The sequence below is a fragment of the Strigops habroptila genome, chromosome 4 (genome assembly GCF_004027225.2).
Source record: "Strigops habroptila isolate Jane chromosome 4, bStrHab1.2.pri, whole genome shotgun sequence".
Taxonomy (NCBI): domain Eukaryota; kingdom Metazoa; phylum Chordata; class Aves; order Psittaciformes; family Psittacidae; genus Strigops; species Strigops habroptila.
In genome coordinates, this window is record NC_046358.1 from 11,635,996 (window position 1) to 11,646,494 (window position 10,499).

General features: G+C 48.8%; 1 protein-coding gene across 3 annotated transcripts; it reads left to right on the forward strand.

The window, feature by feature from the left end:
- Positions 1 to 985: 985 nt before the first annotated feature.
- Positions 986 to 7,995, forward strand: GNPNAT1 (glucosamine-phosphate N-acetyltransferase 1). 3 transcript variants are annotated; one of them, XM_030484837.1, is made up of 6 exons: positions 986 to 1,080; positions 3,722 to 3,909; positions 4,605 to 4,667; positions 5,329 to 5,456; positions 5,966 to 6,027; positions 6,437 to 7,995. In XM_030484837.1, exons 2-6 carry the CDS (start codon positions 3,738 to 3,740, stop codon positions 6,582 to 6,584), a joined length of 573 nt encoding a protein of 190 aa, XP_030340697.1. In that variant the 5' UTR covers positions 986 to 1,080; positions 3,722 to 3,737; the 3' UTR covers positions 6,585 to 7,995. The 3 variants fall into 3 exon arrangements, with proteins under 3 accessions (XP_030340697.1, XP_030340698.1, XP_030340699.1); XM_030484838.1 differs by lacking the exon at positions 986 to 1,080 and adding an exon at positions 1,286 to 1,484; XM_030484839.1 differs by lacking the exons at positions 986 to 1,080; positions 4,605 to 4,667.
- The last annotated feature ends 2,504 nt before the right edge of the window (positions 7,996 to 10,499 follow it).

Genomic DNA, 10,499 nt, shown 5'->3' on the forward strand with positions numbered 1-10,499 from the left:
TAAGAAAACCCCTCACTCAGGTCCCCTGCCAGCCTTGGAGGCTGAACAAGGCCCGTTCCATCCCAGGACAGCAGCTCCTCTCCAAGGGGAGTGATGGAGCCTCCAAAAACAATCTCCCAGAGATGAAAAGTACGAAAGCCGGGGATTCTTTCATTACAAAAGCTGCTGCCACCTGCAATTCCTCAGGAGAAAGAGGAACCTTTGTGTAACACTTCCATCTGTGCCATCTCTCCACGGGTACCCACGAGCCCGTCCTGAGCTCTGCCCAACTCTGGATTCAAGACATTGAACAGCTTCCCGGAGCAACTCTGGAGGCCAAACCCCTGTTTCTGCATGGAAACGCATGCAGAGCAGCTAGCAATTATACTGTGCGAGGCACCCAGTGATCCGCTGCTGCTGAGAAGCGCTCACCCTCAATGAGGGCCTCAGTTTTATCCTTTCCCCCGGAATAAAGTCCTGCAGTCAGCCAAAACAAATACCAGAATCTTCACGGGAAGGCAGTAGGCTGAAAAAGAGCTGTAAAGAGAAAGCTGGCCCAGATGAGAGGAACCCAGGAGAGCCGCCCTGCCTGGCGCTGCAGCTAGCAGGGCTCCCCAGACCCCACCCAAATCACTCCCTGTGCTGAGGGCCGCTGCCCATGCCCATGCCCCCGGGGGAATGCTAGCTCAGGGGGTGCAGGGGGGGTTTCCTTCAGACATCAAACCCCTGCCAGGGCAAACACCTCTGTGCCGCCGAGGCAGAGCGGGGCCCAGCAGCTCCAGCACCTCGAGCACAACCACCATCTCGCCCCGGCCCCAAGGCCTTGAGCACTACGTATGTGGGCGAGGCCTCCCTCACGGGTGGGCGTGGCCAAGCCGCCCACCTCCCAATCCGCGCTCGGGGGCGGGGCTGTTCCTGCAGGTCGAGAGGCCGGCGCGGGGGCGGACCCGCGTCCCGCTCGCGCCGAGCCGGGGCGGGGCCGGCGGGCGGTGATTGGCTGTGCGCTGGCGTGCGTGCCCGGCTCCGCCCCTCTGCCACGTCCGTGCGGCGCCTGCGGCGCAGCCGGTGAGGGCGGCAGTTGGCGCCGCGGCCTCGTGCGGGGTGAGTGCTGGGGCGGGGGGGTGGTGGTGTGCGCGCGCGCGCGCCGCTGAAGGGGCTCCGGCGGGGGGGCGCCTCCGGCTTCTCGGTACCTCCCGTGAGGGGCTGTGTGAGGGGCGGCCCCTCGGGGACCTCCTGGAGGGGCTGGAAGGTCGCCCTGAGGGGCTTTGTATAAGGGGCAGGCCTGCGGGGACCCCGCTGTGGGGCTGTGTGTGAGGTGAGCGGACATCCCCCGCTGTGGGGCTGTGTGTGAGGTGAGCGGACATCCCCCGCTGTGGGGCTGTGTGTGAGGTGAGCGGACCCCCCCCGAGGGGCTGCTTCAGCTGAAGGGAGCTGTGGGGACCCCCGGAGGGGTCCCGCGTGGGGTGATGTGGAGACCCCCCCTTCACCCGAGGGCGCTGCTCCAGGTGAGGACCCCGCCGAGGGCCCGTGCGGGGCTGTCTCTTGCCCCTCGGGGCAGGGCTGGGGTCTCTTCCCCGTCCCCGCAGCTGGGGAGCCGCAGGGTTCCGGCCGGCCGCACACCGGCTCCTTCGGGGTGGGTGTCCCTCGGATAGGCAGCTTCTCTTGTGGGGACCCCGGGCATACCCTGCTCTTTATCCGCCGGCTTCGCGGAGCGGAGGGAAGAGGGACGGCTGAGAGGGGCCGGAGGTTCCGGGTGCGCTGGCACGGCCCCGTCCCGCTCCCGACACGGGGTGGGAAGTCCAGAGTGCCCCGGGGACACTTCAGGTGCGCACCAGGGTCAGCACCCGGTCCTGGAGGTAATGCAGCAGCGACCCATCGAAACAGGCCGGAGCTGTTCTTCCTTGCTCCACGTTGATCTCTTTTTTTAGTTGGTCAGTGTATTTCTATTGAGCAAGTCATATCTCTGACTCCAGAAAATGCATGGAGCTTCAAGCTTCATCTTGCTTCAGCTGTGCTGGATGGAGTTTGAAAAATAACTTGTAGTTTGTTGCTAACTACTTGAAGAGTATCAAAAGTTTTATTTCCTTCATGTGCTTTTATACTACTGTGTGTGCTTGGTATTCTGTAACCCTGAGCTGAAATTAATTAGATTTTATTCTGTACAGGACATTGTCATTGAATTCTAGGAAGGCTTTGTAACAGGACAGTGTAACAGCAATGTTAAAATAATTGAGGTCTAGGAACAGAGGTGCTGAATGTGGTGTTGGAACCACATAGACTTTTGCTAAGCAGTGGCATAATTAATACACTAGTGATGGGCTTGCAGTCCTTGCGCACATTGGTGTGATCTCATTGCTGAAGCTCAGGACAGAGACTCAAAGACCTGGATTCTTCTTGCTCTCCCATCTATGGAAATGTTTTAATTTGCACTACATTTCTGCCACTGTTTTGTTTTGAAAATTCATGTGGAATGAGGATTTGTATTGCTGTTTAATTGCTGTAACAACTTTTGGTTTTTACTTTTATATGCAAGATTGAAGTGAGAATGGGGATTCAAAGGCCAGCATATATCAGCAGGTGGCTTAAAAAAAAAAAAAGGGGGGTTTTGTGGTTGTTTTTTTGTTTTAAAGAAGCTTTTTCAGTTGAGTTTCCAGAGCCACCTTCCGCTCTGAGGCTTGCATGCTGCAGTGAGGCTGAGATGCTTTGTAGCTAACATCTGATGTACTTTCTTTGGCTGCTTAACAGGGCTGAAAGATATCTTATTTTGAAAGGCATTCATCCCAAATACATCTTTTTTTTTCTTTCTGATGTTTATTTGGCCTGTCCAATGGTGTGCCACTACCGCAGCTTTATGGTGCAGTATGTTAATTTGAAGATGCATAAAGAACTTGGTCTCAGGAGAAGCTCCCATGATACACTCTGCTCGTAGCAGATGCTACAGGTGTCAAAGTAAGAATTATTTTCCTGTATCTGACAGTCAGGAAAATACATCCCTTTTCTTCCTCTTATCCTTAATTCTGGATGATGCACAATCCCGCAGTCTCTCTTTAATCATTACCAGGTGTCTCACTGTCACCTTGGCACTGTGTTTTACCTGTTAGCGGACACTGAGGCACTGCACTTTACAGCTGAGGTGGCACTGGACAGAGCAAACTGACTTGCACAGGGAGCACAGTATGGGCTGTGAGCACGTGCATGCTGTTGTATCGTCTGTGTTTTCATATATGTGATGTAGTGCCTCTTGGCTGAGACCCTAAACATTTGTGTGATGGGACTGGTTCTAAAAAGTGTACTATTGCTACCGCCAGTTTTAAATGGAACACTTTAAACATGCCAAGGATCCCCTCTGTATCAGTAACCAGTATGTTAAGGAGGGTTATTGAGAGGGTGAGATGCTTTCCTTTTCAGAGGGCCACAGAGGTTAAATATCCCAGGCAATGTCTTGTCTATTTGTTAGGGTTTTTTTCCAAGAGGAAAAACTTCCTGGATGCACACAGAAGCGCCACGTGTCAACTTTAGATAATACGCGTGGCGTCAGTGCGTGTGCTCTTTAACCCATTGACCTGGTTCGGTGATGGTTGAGGAGCTTCATTTGCAGAGAAAATGAACAGCAGTTTGTTCACCTTTCTTTACATTCCTGAGGAACATCCCATGGCATGATATAACCTGGGGAAATCACATATTTAGAGATCAAAACAAGAGCTAACCAAACTGCACCTTACCCATGTGCATTCTGTTCCAGGCCACCTGCTGCAGCCATGATGCCTGTTGCAACCATGATGCTTGATGACACCCCGATGTTTGACCCAAACATTCTGCATGAACTTGACTGGAGCGAGAACACGACGACATTTTCTCCTGCTATTTCTCCTTTAGATCCAGGAGATGGCTTGGTTTTGAGACCACTTTGCACGGCTGATTTAAATCGAGGTAGGATCCTGTTTAATGATCACCACAAAGGAAAGCTGGGTGCTGAACTAGATACTGTGTATTTATGTATGATCTCTCACTAGATTAGGATTGCTTGTTTTGTCTGATTGAGGTTATTTTTATCAGTAAGAATTTGAGCACTTGGCACCATGGATTGGTGCTGTGTTGGGTGACCCTCAAAATTTGCTTTACTGTTTTAACCTCAAAACCGACCAAAATTCAAGTCCAATTTTCCAAATAATCCACAACTTCCTATTCCCCACAGCTTTAGAGAGAGAGTGTGGTTGTTTGTACTGTTCCCTTTAATAGAAAAGTAATGGAAACCAGCATTATCTTGGTGCATGAAGACTTCTTCAGTTCTGTAACTTGGACAAAAAGGTTGTTCTAAGTAAACAGCTTAATATCACAGACTTTCAGGCTTATACGTTTCTTGCTTGAACATGTACATCTTCTGCACTCAGGCTGCAGTTTGCTGCCGATCCTTCAGCGTTGCACAAGGCAGGAGTTTGATTTTAAGATTACAGTCTAGTTCTGTAATATGTGGAGCACAGGCTTTTACGTACAACTGAGTTGGATGGTGCCACGGGGATGTTAACTCTCCAAACAGCCGTGTCGGGTTGTTCAGTGCTGTTTGGAGCTAATTGTGTGTCTCTGTTTCTCACTGAGGATTGTTCCTCACCTTTCTTTTATAACAGGCTTTTTTAAGGTTCTGGGTCAGCTGACTGAAACTGGAGTTGCAAGCCCAGAGCAGTTTATCAGTGAGTATATCATTATTTCTTGGCATTTCCATAGAGGTTGCTGGGAGCCGAAGGATGATGATGCTGACAGCAAATCTACTTGGGTGTGAGGCTTCCAACTGCTTGATGCCAGAGGGATTTATTAACTCAGCTCCCCCAAGGCAGCCTTTGGCACTTGGTGTGGGATCCAGTTGCAGCTATCCTGAAGGATAGCTTCTTGACTGGGGCAGGGTAAATTGTATACCTGCTTTTGAGGCTGAGCTTTAGGAGGGGCTGCTGGGTGATGGCTTGTCTTGGCTGAATTACTGAAGCACCAGTAGCAAGGCAGAGGCTTTGCCTCTGATCATAGCTCAGCAACATCCTGAGCTCACTTCACTGGTTTGACCGAGACATAAGGAAATCTAGAAGAGGTGCTGCTGCCTTTTTCATAGTGCCCCTCTGCAGAGATGCCGGGGAAGGAGGGATCTCTTGGCAGCTAAGGAAAAGGCATTTGTTTAATTTTCATGGTTCTGTCTCTGGGCTAATCTGACTCTGTGGCTTTCAGGTTCTGGGGTTTTGGGTGCATCTTCCTTGTGATCTTGAACCCTGCAGTGATGAGTTTTCAGAACCTGTTGCAAATATTAGACTTCACAGCGGTTTAATCTGAGATTAATGGTGACTGTTGTGCTGTCTGCTCCCACAGAAACCTTTGAGCACATGAAGAGATCTGGAGATTACTACGTTACTGTCGTAGAAGACACAAATCTTGGACAGATTGTTGCTACAGCAACACTGGTTATAGAACATAAATTCACTCACTCCTGTGCAAAGGTATCTTCTCTCGCTGCAGCTTTAAAGAGAGAGAAAAGATCCTGTCCCTGACTGTGCATGTTATTTTCATGGTGTCACTGTGTGATGAAGCACCTTCTGCATTTTTGAAGTCTCTCTCATTTGTGGATGCTCAGCTAAATATTAAGGGAAAGCTTTGGCTTTTCTTAAGGAGAAAGAGCAGTTGGATGGCTGTCCTGTTCTCTCTCCGCTGAGCTTTTGAACTTACTTGTCAGACGTGGTTCTGATGGAGCAGATGGCTGAGGATCTTGCTGCTGCGGAGGGAGCCCAGCTAGATGTGTGAAAACAGGGAGCTAGAAATACAAATCCCTCGGCAGGGAAAGGCTGTGGTGGGGCTGCAGCTCCTGCTGGGTGCTGGAAGGGGCACTATAAGCGTGTTGATCACTGGAGGAGTGGTGTCTAAACAGCAGAAAATCCAAGTGTGAAACTTAAGCAGAAAGGAAACTAACAACAGTGCTCTGTTCGACTAACGCTTGCCTGTATTTTCACAGAGAGGAAGGATAGAAGATGTCGTAGTAAGTGGGGAGTGCAGAGGAAAGCAGCTTGGTAAACTGTAAGTATTTTCCCACCGTTGCCATTCAGCAGCAGCAGGCAGCAAGCCCTCGCCCTGCTGCTTTCTGTCCCTGATGGGCACCAGCAGCTAAGCTGCCTCACCAGACCTCAGAGGGTGAGCAGGAGCTTGGCTCTGCAGGTGAAGCTGCAGGGCAGATCCTCCCCAGGCAGGCATGTGACAAGAATTTAGCCAGCAGGTATCACCAGCTGAGGTTCTTAAAACAGAGACATAAAGTTGTCTGCAAGTTGCTGGTACTTAGTTTTTTTTGTTTCTTGGGATAGTGGCTGTCCTGTGCAGTGAAGGCAAACGCAGAGTGCTGCAAAAGTTGAATATTGTAGGTCTGATAACTTTAATCAATCCAGTGTTCCGGGCCAGCGTCATTTAACTGTTGGTTTTCTGTCTTTTTCAGATTAACATCCACCCTCACATTGCTAAGTAAGAGACTGAACTGTTACAAAATCACGCTTGAGTGTCTGCCAAAAAACGTGGATTTCTATAAGAAGTTTGGCTATTCAGTATCTGAAGAAAACTACATGTTTCAACGGTTCTTTAATTAAGAACTTCGAGGGTTTGGGTTTGGTTGGTTTTTGGGTTTTGTTTTTTTTTTTTTCCATAAAGACTGTTGGTGGAGGAGCTTGTGCTACAAACATTCTCTTTGTGGAAAATTTATAGAGTTTATTGCTGCAAATGTAACAATCCTTATAAATAATGAACATCAAATGTGTAGATCCTGGGGGGGGGGAAATATTACTGACATTTTAGAAGGGTCCTCTGGGTTAGGAAATAAGCGCTTAGAACTAATTTTTACTACTGTTCAGTCTAAGTGAAGCTTTTGTTCTAGCTGAGTTACAAAGGACTCTTGTTAAAGGGATGGTTTTTAACCAAAGGTATATATTTTTATGTCAAATTTTTTCTTGCATTGTATTTTTCTAAAGGTTTGTGCTTCTTTTCTCGGTGATGAAGTACAGCTCAGGGGACTGTTCTGCCTGTACTTCACAGAAGGATGATGTAGCTTGCTTGGGTAGGGACAGTGCTTCTCCTGGGCAGAATGAGTGATACAGAACAGGCGTTAAGTGCTGTTCTTGCCACGAAACCTCACTGAAGTGCTGATGATGTGTTGGTGTATCTCAAGTTTTATAGGCACTATTTTCCAAAACCGAATTTGTTACTGTTTGTGCGGGTAGGGGAGAATCCCTATGGGTCAAGCTAAACCGGATGTGCTGAGTTTAGAAATGGCTGGGTACGTCTCGCTGCAGGGGTCCTGCACTTTAGCTGATAACTTACTTTGTTTTCAGGATAATTACCTTTTTTTTCTGACAAAAAAAACCCCAACCACAACACGTGGTTTGCGATGGGGCAAAGGTAACTGGGAAGCTGGAATGTCTGGCAGAGAAAACACCTCATCTACAGTGGGGCTCCTAGTACTCGATGGGATTGTGATTTGGGTTGGGCAGGAGTGTGTTCAGCTTCATACTCGAGCTCCCTAGGGCTGGGGGGGGGCTGTGGTTGTTGCCGGTAACTGCTTATGCCTATGGCATAGCAAACCAGCAGGGAAACCCCCACCCCAGCCTGAGGGACTGGTGCTGCTTTGGAGCATCCCTCTTGCTAGGAGATTGAATAAATAGTTTTAGCACTTTTGCCAGCAATGGCAAGCAAATAATGTACAAAGCCCTGGTCTGAACAGTAGGGTTTTGTGTGGAGAGAATGACAAATCCTTTATCAATGAATAGGGCATTATGAACACACGAAGGTTCGTACAGAGCAGCCGGTCGCGTTTGTGAACAGCGAGGCTTGACAAAATGGTCGTTCTTTGTGGTGTGGAGAGGTACTTTAAGCTGTGGTGGGGTTCTGTTTAATGTTCCTGATGGTACTCCACTCACTGTAGTGTTTCCTTGGTGATGTCTGGTTTATTTATTGATTTTTATTTTTTAAATCGTTCAGCTGAATAAATGAAGACTGCCAAACGTGTCTTGTTTTCACAGCGCTGCGTGGTGCCGAGCGGTAGGTGGCCAGAGGATGTGGGCACCTACTGGCTTCCAGAACAGTACCACTAGCTGCAAATTACCTTTGTTTTCCCTTTCCCTGTGCTGAAAATATGGCTTTTTGAGACTCCACGTTATTTTCAGCATGTGTCTGATGCATGTTTTCAGCTTTGCAGGTGTTCAAAGGACATTCTCTGCTTGTTCTGGGGGTGAAGCCTTTGCCTGCAGGCACAAACCCCAGGTAGGAGTTTCTAACCCACTTTCTCCTCAGCAGGGCCAGCAGCTCCCCATTGGTTTTGGGTTGTTCTCCCCCCAGGAGACAGCAGGGATGCTCCCTGTAGAACACTGAAGTGGCTTGAGCCCTGACTCTGAACTAATTGTATTAAATCAACTACTGCTTTATGCTGGCCCAAATGACTAAGGTGGATTTTATTGCCTTTCACAGTTCTAATTAATTCTGAATTCCCACTAATTTAAAGTGGATTATTTGAATTCAGTGATACCTATACCATCTACATAGCTCCATGCCCTCATTAAGAGTTCCTGAAAAGATTAGTACAAGTAAGGAGCAGGTGAATGTGTTCCCTGCTTCGATCAGTGTAAAACAAATTAATTGGGCTGAAAGCTTGGGTTTGTGGCTGCATAACAATGCTGCTGCTGGGCAGGATCCAGCTCTTCAGCATCCTTCCAGCAAGTGCTGAAGAGCTCTTTGTTCCATAGCAGAGGTGACATCCCCATCCCTATGGCACAGCACTTATGGCAGCTTGGTGTTGAGAGAGGAGCTGTCAGGAATCCCGCTGGACTCCTGTACAGCCATTTACATGGAGAGCAGGTTATGGGTGTGAGCTGCACTAAAGCTCTGGAAACATTAGTTGGAAAAGGCACTAAATGCCCTGCCAGCCCTGGTGAAACAGGAACATCTCCACAAGCTGCAGGCAGATGCTGTAGAGCTGATACTACCCAGAGTGGAAGTCCAGACCACCCAGCACACAGGTATGTACTCTGAATGAGCGTGGTTCGCAGGAAGCAGGAAAATGCTGCAGATAACTGCTTTAAACAGCAACAGGTACTATTAAAACACATTACGTGTCTCCTGAACTGCAGAAGCTGTGGTGATTTACCTACAGTACCATTGGCTCAGCAGGAAAGAGCAAGACCTCCCCAGGAATAAAGGAACTTTGTTAAAGGCTCTTGTCAGAAATCAGCCATAACATAAACTACTACCAGCTCCTCCAGACATGTAACTTCACCCAAAACAACAAATCCCCAAGGAGGAGGTAACAGCTCTCCTCCTGCCCTGAGGAAGAGCTCTAGCTCCTTCACTCTGCTTCCCCAAAGCTGGAAAAGGGAACTTTAGCCCCCTACCCTGGAGCTGTGGATCCCCGAAGCTGTGGGTGCTGCAGCTTTGTGTCTGAATCTGGGGAAGGGGGAGTAGAAATAATAATTTCAACCTCTACTGCTAGTCTAAGACCACAGTGAGAGACGCCACTGCCAGCTACCACCTTTCGTTCAGCCCCAGAAAGCAAACTGTGATTGGAATACGTACTAGCAGAGTGCCAGAAGTTTTAAGAGACTTAATAACAGGTAAGAGGAAAACGAATCAGAAGCCCTTAGGATCCGAGAGGCTGTTATCTGCATGCAGCAGGCAAACCAACCAGAATGACTGTAGAAGGCAGCAGTAGGGGGTAAATGTAAAAAAAGAAAGATGGATTGCTGGAAAATCCTTAGTCATGAAGCTTGTTGGTTTGGGAAGTGGTCTCCCTAGGGAAGCACCAGGACCTCAGTGAGGTAACAGAACCAGACTACACATGAACAAGCCTCTGGCAGGGGAGAGATAGATGAATCACCAGTGTTCCTCCATCTGTGCTTCATCTCTACCCTTCCCAAGGGAGCTAAAATAGCCATTTTATGCAAAGAGCTGGTTCCCATCCTCAGAGCTGGCATAATTTGGGGAGCTGTGCAAAGAGAGACATCCCCAGACCCTGCTGCAGCAGTGCAGTGGCCGCACAGGCTAAGCAGTGAAACATGCGAGAACCTATTTCCCAACAGCTCTGAGGCATTCTTTTAAAGAGAGTCAGTTAACAGCATGTAATAAACCCCACAACTGCAAATGCGTCAGCATAATGCTGACATGCTGTAGTTCTTAAGGAGGTAAGAGTCACACTTCCTTTTTTAAAGCTGAACATTTCCCCACTAAAGCATCATACGTTTTTCCAAGATTTCTTCCTGGAGGATTTGCATTGCTTCATCACCACCACCAGTGGCAGAGGACAGCCAGCAGTAAAGGGAAAGCATTGCTGAACGCTGGTTCAGCTCTGCTGTGAGCCCTCCCCACCTGCAGTACTCCAGGGCCTTCACATCCCAAAGGAGAAGAGGTTATTGGGGCTATAAAGCCTCACCCAGGTGTCCTGGCTCCGCTCAAAGCCCAGACTTAAAACAGGAGGGTTTCCTCTTTGGGTTGCACCAGTGTGTGTTCTGGCAGCATGGTTT

Excerpts from the sequence above, each read along its gene's own strand:
- GNPNAT1 (XM_030484837.1), top strand. The coding sequence starts at position 3,738 with ATGATGCCTGTTGCAACCATGATGCTTGATGACACCCCGATGTTTGAC. Across the intron at positions 3,910-4,604 it reads CACGGCTGATTTAAATCGAG|GCTTTTTTAAGGTTCTGGGT; the intron begins GTAGGATCCTGT and ends CTTTTATAACAG. Across the intron at positions 6,028-6,436 it reads GGAAAGCAGCTTGGTAAACT|ATTAACATCCACCCTCACAT; the intron begins GTAAGTATTTTC and ends TGTCTTTTTCAG.